The sequence below is a fragment of the Aedes aegypti genome, chromosome 3 (genome assembly GCF_002204515.2).
Source record: "Aedes aegypti strain LVP_AGWG chromosome 3, AaegL5.0 Primary Assembly, whole genome shotgun sequence".
In the NCBI taxonomy this organism is placed as follows: Eukaryota; Metazoa; Arthropoda; class Insecta; order Diptera; family Culicidae; genus Aedes; species Aedes aegypti.
Genome location: NC_035109.1, coordinates 25847385 through 25869987, shown reverse-complemented (window position 1 = coordinate 25869987; position 22603 = coordinate 25847385). Strand labels below are relative to the sequence as shown.

At 38.0% G+C, this 22603-nt stretch overlaps 1 protein-coding gene across 1 annotated transcript; it reads right to left on the bottom strand.

Annotated features, from left to right (window-relative positions):
* Positions 1-16870: 16870 nt before the first annotated feature.
* LOC110678348 lies at positions 16871-20511 on the bottom strand. Its single transcript, XM_021851105.1, has 2 exons — positions 20308-20511; positions 16871-18398 (listed from the first exon to the last, which is right to left on the bottom strand). The coding sequence occupies exons 1-2, from the start codon at positions 20491-20493 to the stop codon at positions 17658-17660; spliced, it is 927 nt and encodes a 308-aa protein (XP_021706797.1). The 5' UTR covers positions 20494-20511; the 3' UTR covers positions 16871-17657.
* Positions 20512-22603: the final 2092 nt, after the last annotated feature.

Below are 22603 nucleotides of genomic sequence, written 5' to 3'. Positions count from 1 at the left end.
TTTTACATAAATTCGTTTTACAGTGAAACCTCCATGAGTTGATATTGAAGGGACCATCGACTCATGGAAATATCGAGTCATGGAACAGCAATCCATTGGAAAGTGGCTTCTAGGGACCATCATAGTAACCATGAAATTCTGTTTTTAGTATGGTTCCATGAGTCGATATCGAGTCATGGAACATCGACTCATGGAGGTATCACTGCATTTATTTTTTGAAATTTATTTTTCATCCAAAAATTTTCCGTTTTGAGGCATTGTGCAAGAAATTACAAACAATATGCTGCAAAACATATCCAAAAATTAAAAACATCAATTTTGCGGTTTTTAAGAACAATGAACTTCAAATTTTCATTTGAAAATTTCGTTTGTATTTTTTTACCGTGCATACTTTTTTAAATACTTTAGTATATAGGTTTTGATCAAACAATAAACAATTCAGCTACGATTCACTCAATCGAAATAAAATATTTCTGGAATGGAGAAACACAAAATATGTTTGAAAAGGGCCTATTTTACTTTTTTTATTTGAAAATTTTATAAAAATATGAGTATATCTCGAAATTGATGCAACCTAGAAAAAAATTACTTTTGTACTTTTCGATTGCAATTTTTCTGTGCTTTCAAATAATCACATAAAAATCTGTAATTTTTAAAAAAATCATAACTTTTTTGTCCATAATTCTTCCATTTTGAAACATTGTGCATTAAATCACATAAGTTGTCCCCTAAAACATATCCAAAAATAAAAAAAAAATCAAAACTGCGTTTCTGGAGAAAATTGATTTAAAAATTTTGTTTTTGAAATAAAAAATAATCTGTAACTTTTTTTTACCGTGCATATTTTTCTCCATATAATCCTAAGCAATACCTACAACTTTGTAGAAGATCTCAAATCGATCGGACAAACCGTTTTCGAGTTACAGTTTTTTAAAGAATTGCTATGCATTTTCCGATACGCCCTTCTCAAAATAAGGCGAGGTTCAAAATGGCGGTCTGAAGGTGCAAAATGGCATTTTTGGTCATAAAGAATCTGTATGCAAATTTTCAGGCGATTCAAAAAATACAAAAATTAAATTAAAAAAAAAATCGCCATGTTCCGTGCAATTGCTCCTGTTTGGAATAAGGACTGTTCATTTTATAAAGTGGACACTTTGTTTATGCTATATCTTTTTTATTTATTGATAAAATCGTAATCGGTTTTCTGTGTATCGTTGACCTATTATTCTTAAATGCTATGAAAATATAAAATCTTTGAAAATGCTTTTGGTTGAAGAGCTAAATAGTTTTTCCAAAAACTCTTAAAAAAAGCTGTCCGTCAAAGTTTAACATTATTTTTCGCAAAAAAAAATCCTTATTTTTATGAACAAATTGTATGTTTGTATCCTTTACTATTCTACTAAAGGTAAAGCTTTAAAAATATCAATTATATTCCACCATTCTATGACATTAGGTAACTTTAGTGATTTACCCATTTATGGCCAAATTTGCTAATACACCATCCATTCACTCCCAGCAAAAGAGAAAAGTAAAAAGCGTGTTCAAAACTAGTTTGGATTACTAAAGAAACTATATTAGTATAAACGAAAGCTAATTCGTGAGATTAAACTACAGTCTTAAGTATAAATTTTACTGTTTATGGTAGTTTTACTAAAAAGTCTCATACTTTTAGCATATTTATCGATCTACAGCAAATTGTAAACAGTTTTCTCCGAATTTTTCAATTGGTAATCTCAGAATAACATATTATGAAAATAATATGTGGAAAATAAAATCGATTTTATTACAGCAGTGTTGCCAATTTTGATGATTGTCAATGTACTTTGATAGGTCTTCTAAGAATAAAACAATTGTGTTTCTGTTGTGCTTTGAATGTGACGTGGGGACTTACTAAGTAACTCTATGAAGGCGTAAGTTATTTTTCATATTAATACTATATTAGGACTTCCGTCAGGACGTACTTTTACACAAAAAATTCTACTCATATCAATTCCCATCAAATTTAAAAAAAATTCTTTAAAAATATACGGGAAAATTGATTTTATTTTATAAAATGAACAGTCCTTATATCAGGTCTATGAATCAATTATTATCCAAACAAAATAATAACAATAAATTATGTACTGTTTTCAAGTTTGGTCCATTTGTCCTCAAAACAGGACGTTGGCCGTTATCGGGTTTGAAGTTTGATAACCATGGACCACCCTACTGCGTATTCTGTATTCGAGTTCCCCCAGAGCATACATTTCAATGGCTAGCGGCGGTGCTTCCTCGCTTGCTTGAACAAGCATCGCCCCACACTCAGCTCAGCACACAGGAGCAAGGTAGAGGATGACAGTCGAACACAAGAGAAAAAAGGCATAATGTACGAATACGGATTGCCGTCCGGTCGGTCCGGTGTGTCGATGTGGTGCGAGAATTGACTTGGAGCTCGAGGAATCGTCCCCCCCCCCATTCCGAACGAAAACGACACACAAAGTGCGCATGTTTGGAAGTTTGGTGCGTGGCAGGAATTTATGATTCGTTGCCTGCTATTTCAATTACCCCTTCGTCAATCTCACGGGACACCGCCGGGCAACGATACGGAACCAACGAAACGTTTGATTTGATTTGGTTTCCCCTTGTGTGGGGTGGAGTGGTTTGGGCACAGGAGGGACGGGGGACCAGATCTCGCCACAAAGGAATGGAGGAAGTTGCGCGTTTTGGTGCGTTGGCGTTTCCCGCATCAGCGAGTCGTCGTCGCCTTCGTCGTTTGCATGCTTAGAATTGGTAGAAACCTACACTTGGGGGATCCTCAAGAAGTTGGATTCAACTGGGGAAGTAGCAAAAGAACACACAGCAGAGTCCGAGAGTCAAGTGAAACGATTCGTCCTCCTCCGCATGCGTTTTTTTGTCAATTCTCAGATCTCCTCCGCAATGGGACGAAGAAGACGACGATTTGATGAGTTTAGATATTTACCCTTGACGAAAAAGATGTCCATTTGGGGGATGACGTAATCCTGGGGGAGCAGTCGCGCAATATCCCCATAGAAGTTTTCGGGTGCGAATGAAATCTCATGATGAGTCAGGGATGGGAATCGCAAAAAAAAAAATGACGAGTCGCCAAGATAAATCTTATCTGTAGTATGGATTAGACAGACACAAAGTTTAGGGATGCATCGTTTAGGCCATTAATTTTCGATGACATCCAATTGGTATTCCTGTTTTTTAATCATTGAATGAAAAAGACATTTAGAGAAAAAAATAATCACCAAGGAATGTATAAAAAACGTTTCATTTCCGGTATCGACTGAGAGTTGTGGTCGAAAAAAATAAGAAATCAAAATGGCTAATTCCACCCCCATTACGAAAAGATCCTGGACTGACCGGGAATTGAACCTAGGCACGTTCAGCATGGCTTTGATTTTCAGTCGAGGACTCTAACCACTCGACTAAGGAAGGCCCCTGCAGGCTCACCATCTGTTTATTCATTTCGAGGCGGCGTACGATTCAGTGAAAGGAAATGACCTGTGGCAGATGATGTATGAACACGGTTTTCCGGCGAAACTAATTAGACTGATACGTGCAACGCTGGGCGGTTCGAATTCAAGTGTTCCGATTGCAACCGAGGTGTCAACCTCTTCTACATTGCACTCGAGGGTGTTGTGAACAGATCTGGCGTGCAGAGAAACGGCATTGTGGACGACATCGAGCTCTTTGGAATCTAGTCGAAAAACTTTTCGGATTGAAAATTTTCTCGATATCCAAAAAAGGATGGTTAAAAGGATATTTGACATAAAAAATCTTTAGTAGGTACACCAGAAATTTGATAATTAAGCAATATATTTTTTTTATGCAAACTAAGCCCTAATTGAACTACGTTGTTAATATTCTTGGTGAAGTCAAAAGAAACAACTTTACCATGAGCAAAAACATCCAACGAGGCAAAGAAAACGCTGACGCCGAATCCTGAAATATCACACCCTTTTCGAGCGTCCGTTGTCATCCGTCTCCAAGTGGAGGAACCCCCCCCCCCCCCCCCCCCCATTCTGTTTTGCGCAAGTATTAGTAACTAAGTATACATAGGTATCGATGCTATTCAGCAGCAACGTTCGCAAGAAATTCCCGACTCACCCAGGTCTGGCCAAACGCGATGACTCGGCTTTTGTACGCTTCCTTCCACGAAGCGCACAATCTTCGATGGGGACACCACGCCACACCCGCAGAGAGTCCTCTTCGCGTCCAATTCAAGCAAGAGTGAACAATCGCAAGTCAGGATTTATTTTTAGGCCATCACCACACACCACCATACGACCGCAGGCAGACATAGTCACAGCAATAATCATCGTACTTTTTTCTCCTCCTTAGTGAGTCTGATTTTTTTTTAAACGGACTCCCTTGTGCGTCCTGCGTCGAAGGCCAAAAAGGCGACGATGACGACGACTACGTTGTGATTAGACCTGTGTGCCGAAATGTTTTTGATGAGCGACGGCGTCACGCTATTATCGAATTTCATCGAGGAGACGTAAAATTCTTCTATATGGAGGAATGTTACAAGGAACTCATGGTGGGAATTCAGGAGACTTTCCAGAACCAATTTCTAATTCATTTCTTTGAGGAATCCATATAGAACTTTAAAACTATTTGTAGAAATTACTAGAAAAATACTTCAAGAAGTTTTGGAAGGAACTTCTAAGGGAATATTTGTATGATTTTCGTCCACCTAAAATATTTGAAGAAAAGTATAGAAGAACTTGAAAAAATCTAGCGCGGCAAAGTCTGGAAGGATCCCTGAAGCAATTTCGGGATGAATACGCAATGAATTCCTCATAGAAATTTCTGGTAGAATGCCCAGAAGAATGTTTGGTAGAATTCGTTTCGTATTAAAATAATTAATGCTTTTTCATGCAAAGGTTTTGGAGGAATTCCTTGTTAATTTTATTTAAGATGTGAAGGAATCACTGAAAGGATACAGAACTATTACTACAATGTTTTAAAGCAGCGGTTTTCCGATCATGCTTCGCGGAGCATTTGGTGCTCCGTGGCATTGGCAGGTGCTCCGCGACAGCCTTGAAAATTTGTGCCAATGCATTGAAATATCTCAACTTGCCTCAAAATATGCATTTAATTATACCAAACCAAGCCAAATATAAAATTTCCAAGAGTGCGAAATAAGGGAACAAACAACAACCGATCGTGCTGAAAATTTGATCGATTGGTAACTCGTTGATTGGGGAGGAATCCGATACTACACATGAAATTGGAAACAAACTCAAGAAAATTCCAGTTCGCCAACGACAACGAAGGCGGGCTTGGTGAAAATCACTAGTTTCGTTTAGTTGTGAACCTTCGATTATTTTGAGCCTCCTTTCTCTATGCATTGAACTTTCATTTTTAGTGTTGTTGTAGCAATGTGGATGTGTATAAACCAAATCTTTTCTGCTTATTGTCATCTTTAACCCCTCTAACGGCAGCTCTAGTTTTTACCGCAAATAAAATATTCAAATCGCGATAACTTTTTTGTTTCTTGGTATTTTTGCAACATTTTTTCAGAAGTTCTCAAAAAACTCTTCTAGTTCTAGAGTCTGTGTCAGCATTGATCATTGGTCATCTGGATCCCGAGATATTCCGAAATTCTTTGGGGGACCAAAGCGTAACCATAACACACGTATATATCTCAGGTTACAGAATGTTTATCGTGTTCGGATATTCATTATTCGCTCACTCGCATTAATGAGAGTATGTTGTGAAAACATGAAGCAATTTAGTGCAACCGTCTTTGTGTAATGCGCATTTATGTTGCTGGTACCACGCTGGCCAAATAAAGATCTTGAAAACTTCAAAAGACCTCATACCGTAATTTTCATATATCTTTAAGAATACTTAACCAATTTGTATGGCATTGTACAGCACATATTTTATTTTATTGATAAGCTGACGTAAAACAAAATGGTCGCCTAAGACATTTTATATGGAAAAAGTTGGTCCCTCAAAGATAATAGGAATATCTTTAAAACCACATTAACAATCATCAATATCAACACGGATTCTTAAACTAGGAGAGCTTTTTGAGAACTTGTGAAAAAATGGTGCAAAAATGTAGAGAAACAAAAAACAGTTCGTGACAGCAGAATCTCGGCAGATCTTCTTTACGTACTCAAATTTCGTACGTACTCTCGTAGGTTGCGACTAATAGATCTAATTTTCGTTTAAGACAATACTTTTGTTCTCTAAACAACAACTTTGGAATTGAACAAATCGATTTTTTCCGACAGAATATTTTGAAACATTCAATGTGTAAAAGCTTTATCGAAAAAAATCTGAGGTAGGGATAGCTGGGGTAATATGCAATAAAAAATTAATTTTTGGGGTTTGTATAAAGATTTTGAAATAGATAGGGTAACGGTCGTTTTTTGGACCCTCTAAGGAAGTGATTTAGTTTTTTGTCCTAAATAATTAATTTCACAGGATAACCAAGTCGAAAAACATGCTAAAATGTAGAGAAAAATACGGTGATGTAAGATCCAGCGGTAAACGCGCAGCTATTCAGCAAAAACCAAGCTGAGGGTCGTGGGTTCGAATCCCACCGGTCGAGGATCTTTTCGGGTTGGAAATTTTCTTGACTTCCCAGGGCATAGAGTATCTTCGTACCTGCCACACGATATACGCATGCAAAAATGGTCATTGGCATAGTAAGCTCTCAGTTAATAACTGTGGAAGTGCTCATAAGAACACTAAGCTGAGAAGCAGGCTCTGTCCCAGTGGGGACGTAACGCCAGAAAAAGAAGAAAGAAGAAGATCCAAAAAGCGTTGAAAACAATTGAATTTTAGGCATTGTTTTTCATTATTTAGGACACACCAATACACTTTGGACACTGAAGGTATATATTTTGGACACCCGGTATTTTTTATCGTTTGGCGACAAAGTCCACGACACTGGTTGTATAATATACTTGCACATAGTCTAATCAATCGATTGACAATGGAAAACCCAAGAAATTCTACGCTTTTAGTTCAGAAATTTCAGAGCTTCAAATAATCAGAAATATGCACTGCTCCTCTGAAATAACTGGAATTTTCTCAGCAGACAATTAATAGTATTTCAAAACAAATTAATAGTGATCAATAATGTTTCATTTTGTGAAAAATTGCATAATATTTTTTCAAACAACTAATTTTACTGAAAATATTATTCTACAATATTTTTCGTTCTCTGATTTCGTATTCAACACTTTGCCAATTTTGTCATATTAGATTGTTTACTATGGGGGCATGTGGTTTAGTGGTTAGAGCAAACGCCTCTCATGCTGATAATATGGGATCGAATTTCATTCCACTTATGACGTGAGAGTTATAGTGACAACTTCATTTGGGAAGTAAAGCCGTTAGTCACGAGATGAATTTGTTCAGAATTAAAAATCTTGTTAATAAAGACATAATAGAAACTAAAAACATAACTCAAAGTTTGTTCATAAAAAGGTTTGAGTTATTTCACAGTTGCGTTGAAGATTTTAGGTTATCGGAGCGCTAGGAGACGAGATTAAAACCTTCAACTTTGATAATTTCGTATGGAAAACGGGCAATGACTTTGTGAGGTACTTGAAAATACCAATGAAATTATTGAAAACTTTTCCTTGCCAAAAGATCCTTGATGAACACTAGAACAATTTGTTGGAGGAAATCTTAGAGAAATTCCTGAAAAAAAAAACGATGTGATTCCTGAAGGAATCCAGTGAAATGCAGTGGAATTGAGAACTGTTCATTTTGTAAAGTGTACACCTTGCTTATGTTATATCTTTTCTATTTATTAACAAAATCGTAATTGGTTTTCTATGTATCGTTCAACTACTATTTTATGATGTTTTGTAAATATAAAATCGAACAAAATGCTTTCGGTTGATGAACTAAACATTTTTTCCAAAACCCACTATTAAAAGCTATTCTTTAAAGATAAACATTATTGTTCGCTAACAAAAACCCCTATTTTTATGAACAAATTGTATGTTGGTATCCTTTATTGTTCTGCTAAATAAAGAGCTTCAAAACCACCAATAAGTTTTGCTAAAATTTTTCTTTTACTTTCATAAAACAAAACCTAAAATAAAAAGCTTGTGCAAAATGGGTTGCCCCCGCCGGTGGCGCAAAAGTTCGCTGATAAATAAATTCGACTAATAAATTAAAAAGATATACAATGCACAAGAGGGTGTGGCTTATTTTTTCGAAAGTTCTCAAAACCGAAAAATCGTGTGCTCTTCTGAACTCAAATCACATAAAAAGAGATACTATTTAGAGCTAAAAATATTAAGATTTATAGGTACCGCAAGCGGGGCCTTCCTTAGCCGTGTGGTTAGAGTCTGTGGCTACAAAGCAAAGCCATGCTGAAGGTGTCTGGTTTCGAATCCCGGTCGGTCCAGGATCTTTTCGTAAAGGAAATTTCCTTGACTTCCCTGGGCATAGAGTATCATCATACCTGCCACACGATATACGAATGCGAAAATGGCAACTTTGGCAAAGAAAGCTCTCAGTTAATAACTGTGGAAGTGCTCATAAGAACACTAAGTTGACAAGCAGGCCCTGTCTCAGTGAGGACGTAAATGCCAAAAAGAAGAAGGTACCGCAAGCGACTTGAACGTGAATACATAGGGTATAAAATTAGACTTGCAGTGAAGTATTCATAACTTTGTTATTTCTTAATTAATTTTAAAGATTTTAGCATCATTGTTTTCAAAATTATATTTTTAAGTTTGTAGAACATCAAGTTGGTTGGTAAATGGCTGAGCATGGCGTACCATTGGTACCTCGCGTACCTGAAGGAATAAAATAGATCCCTTTGTGCGGTCCTTAGCCTTTTGCCCAGCAACTCCTATCCCTACCTCCTCGCGGTACTGGCCGGGGTACGAGTAACCTTGGGGAAGATCGGGTAACCCACCCCCGGTGGGAACTTTGGTCGTATGCTTTTGCTTCTGCAAACCTTGAGCGTCTGTACTCCATTTTAGGAGCGGCTCACAACAGCGTCTGTTCCCCAAGTCAGGGGCGGCTGATCATCGTCCGAGTGCCAGAGAAGGACTCTAAGCTAAACTGTGCACTATGGTCCTCCGAACATTTAGGGGGAATGGTCCTCCGAAAATCTAAGGGGTTGGTGTTGGGCCTTGCAAGCCAGCCGTAAAACAAATCAAGCAACGAATAATCAACGAGAGAATACGAACCGGGACAATCGGCATAGACCACAGCGACGTAAAGGGACTAGCGATTGGAAGCTCGGTACGTGGAACTGTAAATCTCTCAACTACAGCTGCCTGAAATGTCGACTTCGGAAAAGCAAGCCAGTGGTACCGCGTATGGCGCCACTTCCTGTTCAGCGAATGCAGCCTTTCGTGCGTGCCTTCAGTGAGGTGGCGTATAGTCTAAGCACTTAACCATGTAAGCAAGCGATCCGGCGATTCATTCGGCGACGTGGCTCTTCCGTCGAGATATTTTCAGACAACGGTACAAATTTTGTGGGGGCTAGTAGAGAGCTGCGTGAGGAACTTGCGAGAATAGATCTAGATTGTGCAAATACGTTCACGGGTGCAAACACGAAGTGGACCTTCAAACCATTATCTGCTCCTCATATGGGCGGTGTTTGGGAGCGAATGGTGAGGTCCGTTAAGGAAGCAATGGCAGCTTTAAGTGATGGACGGAGGATGACTGATGAAATACTTGTTACGACCTTGGCCGAAGTCGAATATCTTTTCAACTCTCGTCCGTTAACCTATTCTGGAACAGAAGACGCTGAACTGGATGCTGTTACTCCGAACCACTTTCTCCTTGGTAGTACTTCGGGACAACACTTGCCGTTCCAAGTACCAATCACTGTGGCAGAAGAATTGAGAAGCAGTTACAAGCGTTCGTTGGCATTGGCAAATGAATTTTTGACCAGATGCTGTAAAGAATACTTGCCGACATTGAATCAACGTATAGCTAGTGGAATGCAGATTACAGGTCGATCAAAGCAGGAGACCTAGTCTTCGTCAGAGATGATGGCGCTGTAAGAGTTCGGGGCATCGTTGAAGAGGTTTTTGCTGGGGTTGATGGGCGAGTGCGACAAGCAGTTGTTCGAACTACGGGAGAAGTCTTCAGACGACCGGTCTCTCGGTTAGCAGTCCTCGAAATAGATGATAAACCTGGAAAAACTTCCGAAGGAGAGTATGACCAGGGTTTATGGGCTGGGGACTGTTCGGATCAGCGAGAATAGACTGTCCGGTGGTGAATCCCTCGACAGCTTGATACTGCGAAAGATCAGACAGCCCAAGTAACAATTTCAGTGCTTTTTAATCTTAGATGTTATTTATGGAGGTTTTATTAGAGATGTATTCATTCCTAACAGATTTAATAAAGCATTGCAAAGTACCAAACGTTCTTTTCGATAAAACCCACTTTAAAATGCTTTGTAGATATCTACAATAGCTCCCGTTAAAACTTATTTGCTGGCCACATTTTTTGATAATAAATTGTATTTTGAAGGAGCTGTGTAGTGTCTATTAAAACCTATACTTAAAACCTCATCTTGCTTGTCTTGTCAAGGTATAAGTAAAACTTCTAAGACTACGCTAAGTCATGTTAAAGCCTTCTTAAATGCATGTTATTGGAATGCAGTCTGCGTGTGGTTATCAATATCATTATGTTGATAATGATAATCACGTAGTGAATTATGTATTTATCAGAACGCAAACATGGAAATGACATATATTCCTCTCGAAGAATTAACAGACTATCGCATATTTTTCCCATACTTGCCTGAACTTCCCGTTCTAGTGGGACAACTATGCTGGACACAACAGCTGAGCTACACGAAAAAAGCTTTCATTTTTCAGGCACTTATCACTTACCGTTTTCTGCATCAATACAACCGATCAAGCACGACATATAACAATTCATTCCAATAAAACAGTTAGATATATAACGACACAAATTTAATAAAATGATTTGCATCACAAAATTTAATCTTCCGATTTGTTTACCTTTTTGACAGCACTACCCGCATAGATACGAACCATATTTGTACTGTTTCCCGTAGTGTACTCAACCATTTCCAATCATATCTGAATAATTTCATACAACATGCCATGTAATAATAAATGAACCATACGGCGAACGGTTTTGACAGATTGGATAATAGCAAATGAGAATATAACAATGTGGGGAATAGGCGGTTAAGTTATGTAACCATTTGAAAACGTCGATTTTTTCAAACAAAATTTTTCATGAACAGTTTGCCGAAAGGTAGATATACCATCCATTTTTCGCTAAATTTATGGTATGGTAAACAGTTAAGAAACATTAAAACCATAAAATTCTAAGAAAATGAATAATGTTTGGTTAATTGTTGGTTTATTGTACTTTATGTGCTTTTCACTGTATTCAGTATTATCCTTTCAAATTTATACCATTAAAAAAATAAACAACCCATTTCGAGCATCTTAAACAGTGTTACAAATCGTATGGCAAATTTAACTATTTTCATAACTCGCCATACGATTTGTAAATCTGCTGAAGATATTTTTAGAAGAAATAAAGGAAAAAATGTAGGAAATAATACAATAAGTAATTATTTGTACGAAACATTATTTTGATACGTTCAGCTTATTTACAAAAGAACACTTTCAAATGAACAAAATCTGCATTGATAACATATTGCATTATTCCACATTAAGAAAAATTTAGACTATCAATGTTTTATTCTCCACTAACAGAATCGGGTATACACTATTTTGCCGACCGCAATGAAAAAGTTTCCGATAGATTCCTAGTTGGCATCTTCCGAGCAGCTTATAGCTTCCGCTAGTATACCAATCCTTTAACAGCTTCTTTACGGGAATGTGTCTCGGAAAACATTGAATTCCAAGCTTTCCATATTCTTGTGGGGGTAGCAGCAGCAGCAGTCTGGTTCCGATAATTTTACTGGGGTGGAGGGTTCGATTGGTTCCGCATCAGTTTCCGTCGTAAAGAAATCTGCATCAAAGCCTGTTAGTATTAAAAAAAATGAAATGAGTCGTGTGTTACCTGTGATTAGTTCGATTTATTACTTACCATTACTACTATTAAACCGAATAATTCTTGGTGTTCCGCTCAAAAACTACAAATATTTTCCACATACAAACCAGCAAAATATTTTCACTCTGTTCACTCTCGTTATGATTGATTAAAACACACACGCTAGAAAACTATCACATCAGCTTTTCTTATTTTATTATATTGACTGTTTAACGAGAAACTTGCGGCGATCGACGCGCCACCATAATTCATATAACGGAGGGTATTAGAACTAACTTGGAGGTGATGATTTCGCAATTTGGAGGTTAAAATCACCTCCAAACACTAGCGATTTTGCGGTGGGATGTTGACGTTTGATCACGAATTCCTACCTAAATTATTTATTTTAATTATCTGTTTTCACGCAATTTGTTCAAAAAGTGTTAAAACATAATGAAAAAATGTTTTCAGATCAAGTTATTCAACTTAAGTTCGGCAGGAACTTCTTCAACTTTTTAAAAACTTTAATTCTAATTTACAACCACTTTATTCACTACACTATACCTCTACCACCGGTAGTTGATCAGACACCTTCAGGAAAAAAGAGAACGAGCCACGCGGTCACTACCTTTTTATAATATAAATCTGCTGACTCGGCGGTTGACACCATCCATGCATGTAAGTATCGCCATCCATCCGGTGTGTCAGTGTATGCGAATGACTACGTTTCGCTAACGGCTCCCCTTCTAGTTAGAAGCCGTCCTCGGCTTCCTCTATTGCTGCGGGATAAGCGATATGCTTCTCGACTCAGGATGCGCCTCGGCTGAACTGCTATTTTCCTTGGTTCCTTCTCGCATGTTCGGTGCAAAGACTGTTTTGAAAATGAAAAGCTTGAAGACTATGGTTATGATTGTACCCAGTATGAAGACCAGTAACGTTGTTGCTGAAGCCGAAACTATCCACCCAAAGATGTTTAGTTTCCAATGTATATTTTCCGTTGTTAGGTTGAGGTGATCTATGTGGTTCCGATGCTCTAAATGTAGTTCCTGTAAATGTTCCAACGGGATATGGTTTATCACATTGGTTGGATTTACCTTGATTGTGGTAACCGGTGTGAACGGTTGTATTTCCAGGTTAGTACTTGTGTACTCCTCATCGTCCAGGTTTAACGTACAGTTTGAATGCTGAATGAGGTATGATCCACTAAGGAATCGGGTGGTTGAACAGTTGGACCTCAGGGTGATGTTGTCTCCGTGAATAACAATATTGCCATCGTTAACTTTTCGTATAGTTTTATCTCCATAGATTCGTTCCATGGGGCAATCAGCTGTCTCTCCGGAGATTAGTTGTTGCATACATTCTGTGAGTGGTTCTAAATTGGTATTGGAACACACGAAGAGAGCTTTTAACTTAGAACATGGGCTTTGTGAGATGAATGAAGTTTTCCCTTTCAAGTAAAATGGTTTTGGTAAATGAATGCGGTAACCTTCTGCAATTACTGGTTCAACGAAGCTGAGTGTGTACGGTACGTTTTTGATTCTGGGTATTTTCAGTATGTATATGAATGTGTCTTTGTTGAACATTACGTAAGCACTGGCGATGTTCAAAATACTGTCAACCGAGTCAAGTCCAAAGCCATTGCCGTTGAGGATTCTTTGTATGGCTTCCAGTTCCCGTTCGTGAATGATGCGACTGTTTGGGATGCTGCTTCTCGCCAATGTAATGGATTCCTCGACAACTTCTAGGTAATACAATAGTTCATCAAGTTCGAATACAAAATTAAGTGAATCAAAGCTTTTAAATGTAACATTTTCTAATTTTTGCTCGTTATCTATCAGAAGATTGAAAGTTCTTGTAAGGTTTCTCATTCTTTTCTCGAATACATTATTAATGTGTATTTGATTATTATTTTCAGTTACTAAAGAATTGATTGTTGAGTTAATGACTTTCAAATCGTCCGCATCAGGACTGCCTGATACGTATTTCCACGCCCTACCGAGTGATTCCCATCTCTTGAATCTGTTTTGAGGTACAATTCTGTTGAACGTTAAGTGTATTTTATTTATCTTTTTTCTAATAACTTGATCGAAAAGTGAATTATTTAAATCAGAATTTTTAGTTACATAGTCAAACAAATCTATAGCATCTTTTATGGCTGTTAAATTTACGGGATGAATTACTCTGATATAACTGTTACTAATCCTGGCCTGTCCGAGAGGTATGATTGCTATGGGATTCTTAGTCAGGTCGTAAATGCGGATGTCTGTCCAAGCTGTAGATGTCCAGAATAGGAAACATAGTCTGAAATAAAGTCAGAAAAAGCAACATACCTCGTCAATCCCATTAGAGTTTTAAATTTTTCTTATGAATTTTGATGTCCGTTGTGTCGGTAATTGTTTTGTCATTCTGTTCCTTTACCTCGACCAGTCTATATCTATTGCTATATGGAGATGGTTTGGCTTTAGTTTTGGCAAGAATTTCTTTGTTTTTGATGTCTTGATAGTCTTTGTCCGTTTCTACTATTTTTGAATTATGTCTGGTAGCTATTCTGGCAATATTGTCTTTGGCAGTTTGTATTATTTGTTGTTTCATCATGTTTATGTCTTTCAAGTCTAGTGAAGTCGAATTTCCGAAGATTATTTGTCTTGGTGTGAGATTCGTTGTTGTATGCTTTGCGTCGTTATACAGTGCTGTTATAAGTGAAAGTCCTTGGTACAGAGTTAGATTATTGATTTTGCTTCGGTTTGCCATAAACATCTCTAGGAGGGTGTTATGGAACCTCTCGATGATGCCATTACTATTGCTGCTACTAGCATAGTGAACGGCAACACCGTTTTCTTCCAAAAAGGTTTTGAAATTTTGGCTCCGAAATGATGTAGCTTGATCACAAGTGATCAATTTTGGTATTCCAAACGTTTTGAAGTATTTAATGAGAGTTTCGATTAACTCTTCGCTTGTTTCGCTACTGATTTTGTAAAGTTGTGCAAATTTAGAAAATGAATCGATGACTGTTAAGAACTTCTCTCCTTCCTTGACGTATACGTCTATAAAGATATTCTCTAAAGGTTTCTCATATGTTCTTCGCGTGATTGGAATTTTGAATGGATGCCGTTCGTATTTGGCAAATTTACAGTCTTGGCAATTTTTCGCGAAGTTCTTAACAATCGATATCATATCCGGGAAAAAGACTGATTGACGAAGTTCTTCGTAATTAAGCTTCCAACTTCTATGGTTAAAGTTGTGCGTTTTACGAACAAATTCGTCTTGGTCTTTTTTGGTTATTAAATCTGGTAATTTCAGGTTGCAAAATTGAACTTTCATCCCTTTAAAATTGTCATTTATGATTTTGAAGCACGATTTTGCAACCGACGGATGGGCAAAGATTCCGTTTGTCATTCCGGGAGCTAAATATTTTTTTAAAATTTGCAATAGCTGGTCCTCAGTGTATTCTTCCTGGTGAAATATGTGTCTGCTAAAACCTGAAAATACGGAATAAAATATGTGAGGGGATTTTTTCTTGTCTTGGGATATATGCATAATGAGTTGATTTTTGAATTTATTAATGATTTCCGGTCCGTAAATAGGATCGTTTTCGAAAAGCTCATTTTCAAGTACTGTTTGAAGATTCACTTCATCAACCCGTGGTATTCTGGACAATCCATCTGCTACCACGTTTTGTTTTCCTTTTTTATAAATTAACTCGAAATCGAACTGCTCTAGATACAATCGTTGGCGAGTTACTCGACCTGTAGCATCAGTCAGTTTGATTTCTTTGGTTAGCGGTTCATGATCTGTATAAATAGTAAATTTCTTACCATACAGATATGGCCGAAACTTTTTTGCTGCGAAATATATGGCCAAGAGCTCTTTTGCTGTAGCGGAGTACTTTTCCTCCGCTTTCGATAAGGTGCGCGAAAGGTACGCAATCGGTCTTTCGTGTCCGTCTACCAATTGAGTTAAAACGGCTCCAATGGCGTAATTCGACGCGTCCGTTGTTAGAATAAACGGCTTATCGAAATCGGGATAGATTAATAGAAGTTTAGAGCTCATAATTTCCTTTAATTTTGCAAATGCTTCCTCATATTCCGGAGTAGAAACGATAAGTTTGTTTTTCCCCCGAAGCATACTAGTCATTGGTTTTGCAATTTGTGCAAAACCTGGTATAAAACGTCTATAATATGAAATAGTTCCTAAGAACGATTTAAGTTCTTTCGGTGTTTTCGGGAGAGGCCAATTTTCAACTGCCTCCACCTTTTTTGGGTTAGGTTTAACCCCTTCCGTGGTTACAACGTGTCCAAGGAATTCTACTTCCTTTCGAAGAAATTCCGACTTGTCACATTGTATTTTCAAATTTGCTTCTTTGAGAGTTTTCAAAACTTTCTGCACATCTTTCATATGTTCTTCCAATGAACTAGAGAATATAATGATGTCGTCCATATAGACGAAACATCTTACTCCCAAGTGTTTACGTAACACAGAGTCCATGAGACGTTGGAATGTCGCGGGCGCATTCTTTAACCCGAACGGCATTCTCACGAATTCATATTTTCCATTGTCAACATTAAATGCTGTCTTTGGAATGTCAGCTGGTTCTACCTCTATTTGATGGAATCCGCTGGCTAAATCAAGCACAGAAAAATATTGCGCCTTGCCTAAGCGATCTAGTATTTCACTTATCTCGGGTATTGGGTAACGATCCGCAGGCGTGACTTTATTTAATTTCCTATAGTCAACAACTATGCGGTACTTCTTCACACCTGAATTGTCTGCTTTCTTCGGGACGACCCAAATGGGGGAGGTCCAAGCAGAAGACGATTCTCGTATAATACCGGACTCTAACATTGTTTGTATATGGTCACTTACTATTTCTCTCAAATGGTATGGATATTTGTAGGTTCGCTGGTGGATCGGATTGCTGTCGGTAGTTTCAATTTTATGTTTTACTTGATGTGTGAAATCTAATTTTTGTCCTTCTTGATAAAAAATGCTTTTATATGGTTGTAGAGTCTTAGCTAAGAGTTTGACTTCTTCTCTGCTTAGGTGATCCGCTGGGAAGTTCAGTCGCGGACACGTTTCATGTTGATTAAGGAAATAGCGTTCATTTTCGAGCGGTTTAATTTCGTTCAGTTTAGCACGCTTGGTACTGAATAAATGCACTGTGGCACGATTATTTTTAGCTGCATATAAACCAGGTTGTAACGTAACACCGGTCGTTAGGTTTAACTCGTTCTCAATGAGAAATGTCCCATCGGAGGTGGTGCATATCTCAGCTAGCTCCTCCGTTTGTTCGTGAAAGTTCCATGAACGTGGATAATATTTTGAAAGTGGATACTGAATGTTTCTTATCAACAGTTGATGATTGCCTGAGTCAATTTTGGCTTTCATTGCTGCTAAGTTTTCGTAGCCAATGAGGCCGTCGAAAAATTCATGAAATTTAAAAACGTGAAAAGGAAGCTTTTCATTGGATACTCTGGGGAAAATATTTATGTGGACCATTTTGTCGATGATAAATTTACCGTTTTTGTTCGTTACTATTGCGGGCCGATCCGTTATTTTGGTCCTGTGCACATGTTCCGGACTAATGTAAGATTTATTTGCGCCCGTATCGATTAAGAATTTAAGCACTCCTTTATTTGTCTGGTAATTAATGTAAGGTATAAAATTGTTTATGTTGCTGCCTGCTGACGCTCTTCTTCTAAAAAATTTGAATCATCACTATGCACTTCACTGTTTGTCACATTGTCATCGTTGTCGTCACCATCGTCATCGTCGTATTCATTGGCCACGTCGATCTCGTTAGTATTGTATTCTGCCCGAGGTTTATGCTGTTGCACTTGTTTTTTATAAACAAATTTACTCGCGTTTGGATTTGTTTTGCCGTTATTGTTATTATATGGACCGCTGCTTTTAGGGTCGTTATGAGGTCTGGACTGTGAATGAAATTTAATAGGCTTCGTTCTAATTTCTGCGTTTTGATTTATGGATACGGCTTCGTATGCTTCTTCCAACGTATTTGGCTTCGATTGTCTTATTATGGAAGCTAAAGGCTCCCCAATGTTATCTAAATATCTAGTTACACTTAAAACATCTATAATTTGTCGAACGGATAGAGGATTCGACAACAAATTTGCTTTAAGTCTTGTGTTGATGTCTTTGCAATCGTTGTAAAACCTGAGGTGGCTTTTGTCACCTCGCCGTAAATTGAATAACGACGACACATTGGTCGCAAAGTCTCGGTGGTCACCATATTGTTCGATCAAAATTTGTTTGATACCATAGATGGTATCGGGATCGCCATTTGCGCATAGAATCGCGCGGGCATCTCCTTGTACTTTATTTTTTATTGCTCTTAAATACATAGAGCTTAGTGAGTCGGGCTGTCCATTCGCGCCCTTTATTTTGAACATGTCGTCAGGGATAGGGTGCGACTCAAAACTCTTTCGGTGCAGCACGCGCTGCTGGGAGACAGCACGTTCAATTTGAAAGAGACGTGCGAGTGCAATATGACGGGTGTTGCACCCATCCTTTTTTGTGTGTTAAAACTCCCATGTGTCGTTTGTATCTTGCTGAGAATCTCTCTGAGCATTAGGCAAAGCACTCTCAAATAACATCACTTTTCATTGATGATGGAGTACGGATGGATAATTTCGATGACTTCGGTATTCTTTTCGTGTTGACCAGCAGTATGGACCAATGCACGCGTTCACTTGTTGACGTTTGAGCGGTGCCGTGTTATTTATGTGACCATGGAAACGCGTGAACTTAACACCGCTCAAACGTCAAATAGTGAACTCTTGCATAGGTCCATGGACCGATGCACGAGTTCACTAATCTGACGTTTGAGCGGTGCCAAATTCACTAGTTGTCATGGTCACATAAATAACACGACACCGCTAAAACGTCAAATAGTGAACCCGTGCAAAGGTCCATTGAAAATTTCCTGAACAAACGATTGCTTTGATACTTACATCTACTTTGATACATGTACATCTGACAACATTTTCGCGTGATCGTTGTTTTTATGTTATTGCTGTTTGCGTTTGAAAGGCAAATATCAAATGCGTAAAGACCAAACGCGGTAAGAGTTTTTTTTTTACAAAGAAGGTGAAGTTGAGGATTGCTTTTCTTTGCTAGGTTGTCGGTGAATTCGATAATGGTTGCTAATATCGAATTCGTTTTTGGACCTAGGTTGGAACTGGCGCAACCCGTTCTGAATCACAGTTTCAACCCTAACCCGATTCAGGTTCGACAGAACTACAATTTGCCGAACGTTGGTTTGTTTATGTGTTGATCACCGACCCAGTTCCTAAAAACAAAAATGACATAAGTTTCACAAAGCATAAACATATTCTCTTGTTCTGTTACGAATAGTATCACACATTTCGCCCTCAACAGCCCTTGACAGCAAAATATACATTTAGGATAGGTCTTTTCACGAAACGTTTCAAATCAGCTGATCCGGAAGCTTCTTCTTTCTGGTGTTACGTCCCAACTGGGACAAAACCTGCTTCTCAGATTAGTGTTCTGATGAGCACTTCCACAGTTATTAACTGAGAGCTTTCTTTGCCGATTGACCATTTTTGCATGTGTATATCGTGTGGCAGGTACGAAGATACTCTATGCCCAGGGAATCGAGAAAATTTCCATCACGAAAAGATCCTCGACCAGCGGGATTCGAACCCACGACCCTCAGCATGGTCATGCTGAATAGCTGTGCGTTTACCGCTACGGCTATCTGATCCGGAAGCTCTTTGACAGTTTTTCTATGAAAATGACAGGCCCGTGTTAGCGCCGGTCCTCCGCCGATGTAAACAAATGCATAGACGGACCTGTCACTTGAAAGACCTATTGTTTATCTGTTTTGCCTAGAGGAGACGCGGGGATGTCAAGATTTTGACACCCCTGTTTCACTCCCTCCCTCTCCACATGACTCCCTTTCCACATAATTCCTTACGTAATTAATTCACGGCCTCTAATAACAAAAAAAAATTGATCATTGTATGAAATGTACTACGCCGTAGTTTGAAATTCATGCACTTGCAGCGTACTTGAGCAAGCAAAAAATGATTCGACACCGACGTCAATCACATTAGTTCTCGATTATGTCTCCTAATAAAAGCACCAAACGAAGCACATTGTGCTTTACTCAACGAGTTTCAAAGAGTAGAGCTGGAGCTATCTTTTGTCTCTCACACAGTTGCGGCAATACTCGCACCTTCTTTTGTGTCACTCAACAAAAACAGGAGACGCACGCAAAAGTCGGGTGCAGCACGTGCATATTTTGCACCGCTCCGAGTTTTCTGCCGTTCTCTGCATGTCGTATAACTCATCCACTTCGCGTAGCCAGCTCGACAGTTCCTTCTTGTTGCCGGAAAATTCCGACAAATTTTTGATTGGATCGGGAATGCAGAATTTGCTGCTATTCCCGATCGTCATCAACGCTTTGAGCTGTTCAATTTCAGCTCGAAGCGCCTCCATTTCCGAAGCCCTGGTTTCAGGCATTGTATAATATGAAATTTAAAAAGTATTGGTTTGAAAAATAGGATTAATTAGTTTCTACTTACAGTCTTGAAGTCTGCATCCGGGTTTTCTCGATCGTGCGGCGGGACTGTTTCCTCTATTTTAACACCTTCACGATCCCACTTCTGACACCACTTAAGTTCGGCAGGAACTTCTTCAACTTTTTAAAAACTTTAATTCTAATTTACAACCACTTTATTCACTACACTATACCTCTACCACCGGTAGTTGATCAGACACCTTCAGGAAAAAAGAGAACGAGCCACGCGGTCACTACCTTTTTATAATATAAATCTGCTGACTCGGCGGTTGACACCATCCATGCATGTAAGTATCGCCATCCATCCGGTGTGTCAGTGTATGCGAATGACTACGTTTCGCTAAAATTTTAGTATGTCACTTTGCAAATATCACATAGCTGTTATGGGAATTTTTCAAGAGTGGGTGTTACGACACGCTCACGAATACTATAACGGGTAACTGTTTCCCAAACTGTAATGTTAAGGTAAAATAAAGTAAAAGACACATGTGTGTAAGTGTGTTGCGTAAAAAGCAGTACGAACAATTTCACAGATGGTTGTTTTATAATGCAACAATTTCACACAAGTCTCCATTCCCATATAATTTAACAATTTCTGAACAGTATCATATACTGTCACTATTTTCCCTACATTACAAAAACAGTTTTTAATAGTCTAGAGCTGTGGAATTCATATAGTCCAACAAAAAATGTACCGTTTGTGATATATTGACTCTAACAGATAAAAGAATCTTATTGTTTGAAAAATACGACAAATTGTATTTTTCTATGCGGGTAGCTTTCCTGAGTGCATTAAGTTTAAGTCAAAACCAATTTATCTTAGTGCAGAACAAATATTTTGATTTAGGAATATTTTAGCCAGTGAGGGTTTTGCGCACGGGTTCTTAAGATCAAAAGCGTTTATGAATGATTATATTGTTCGGAATAATCACCAATTGATCTTAAACCATCCCAGACAAGACCAGCAAGATTTAACTGGATGGAATCCATTTTTATTGTCGCCGTTTCGGATTGATAATTACAATATTCGTGGGAAATTACAGTTTATGATTGAGATGAGCATGAAATCATTCTGAAAATGGAATGGAGTAAAATATTGGATAGCTAATAATGATGTCGTAATTGTGGCGCGTTGCTGTAAATCGAAAAATTTTATGTCATTCCACCAGTAAATTTTTATTCGCAGGACTTTCACGCGATCGTAAGGAAATTTTCTGCCACGCAAAAAATGATTATTTTAATTGATTATTATGAGTCGGCAGACATCATGATGATTTCAATATAAAAAAAGGTTATGGTTTATAAACAAATTATTGGTTGATGTTTGTTCAATCATAAGCTCTTAACATTGGCTTTATTCCGTGTATAAGGATATCGTAAAAGATTTAATACCGCTAGTTGAGCTCAATAAGGCTATACAATAGCTCTTATGAATGTTTTATAGCATACTACAAGGGTAGATGAATTCATACGATACAAAACTAAGAAGTTTAGAAACGGTTTTAAGGTATAGTCTTAACAAACTCCTGTAGTGTGGGCCTTTTCGGGCTTAACGGAGTTTTTTCAAAGGTTTATTAAGGTTATTAAGACTAATCAGTTCTAAAATGAGTTTTAACGATATGGTGGTAACAACAGCTTGTAATAAATGAAAAAACTAAAAATGTTTCTTGGGAGATGTCAATGTCAAATATGAAACCTATATGTGTGAACTGAGGTTGCAAGAATTATAAATACCTATAACATCGAAACGTGCAAGCCATATGCGATTGGATGTGATTTACTGCCTGGGAATTAAATAAGAATTTCGGTGAATTCGTGTAAATAGTAGAAGCCTTTATGATATACATTGTGCTTAAAAGTTGGTAAGTGCGTATGAAATGCACGATCGATAAATGCTGACTGAAATTTCACTATTTTATAAACTATAGGTTAGCTTCGATACAGACAATTGATGCGGTTTATGAAAGCCATTCCCATATATTAGCCTAAATTATCGTAAGTCTTCGTAACCTTTTGCTTTGAACTTAATTATCTAAATTGTATAATTATCTA

Coding starts and splice junctions, on each gene's coding strand:
- LOC110678348 (XM_021851105.1), bottom strand. CDS start 20,493: ATGCCTGAAACCAGGGCTTCGGAAATGGAGGCGCTTCGAGCTGAAATT. Junction 18,399..20,307: donor AAGTGGATGAGTTATACGAC/ATGCAGAGAACG, acceptor ATCCCTGACGAC/ATGTTCAAAATAAAGGGCGC.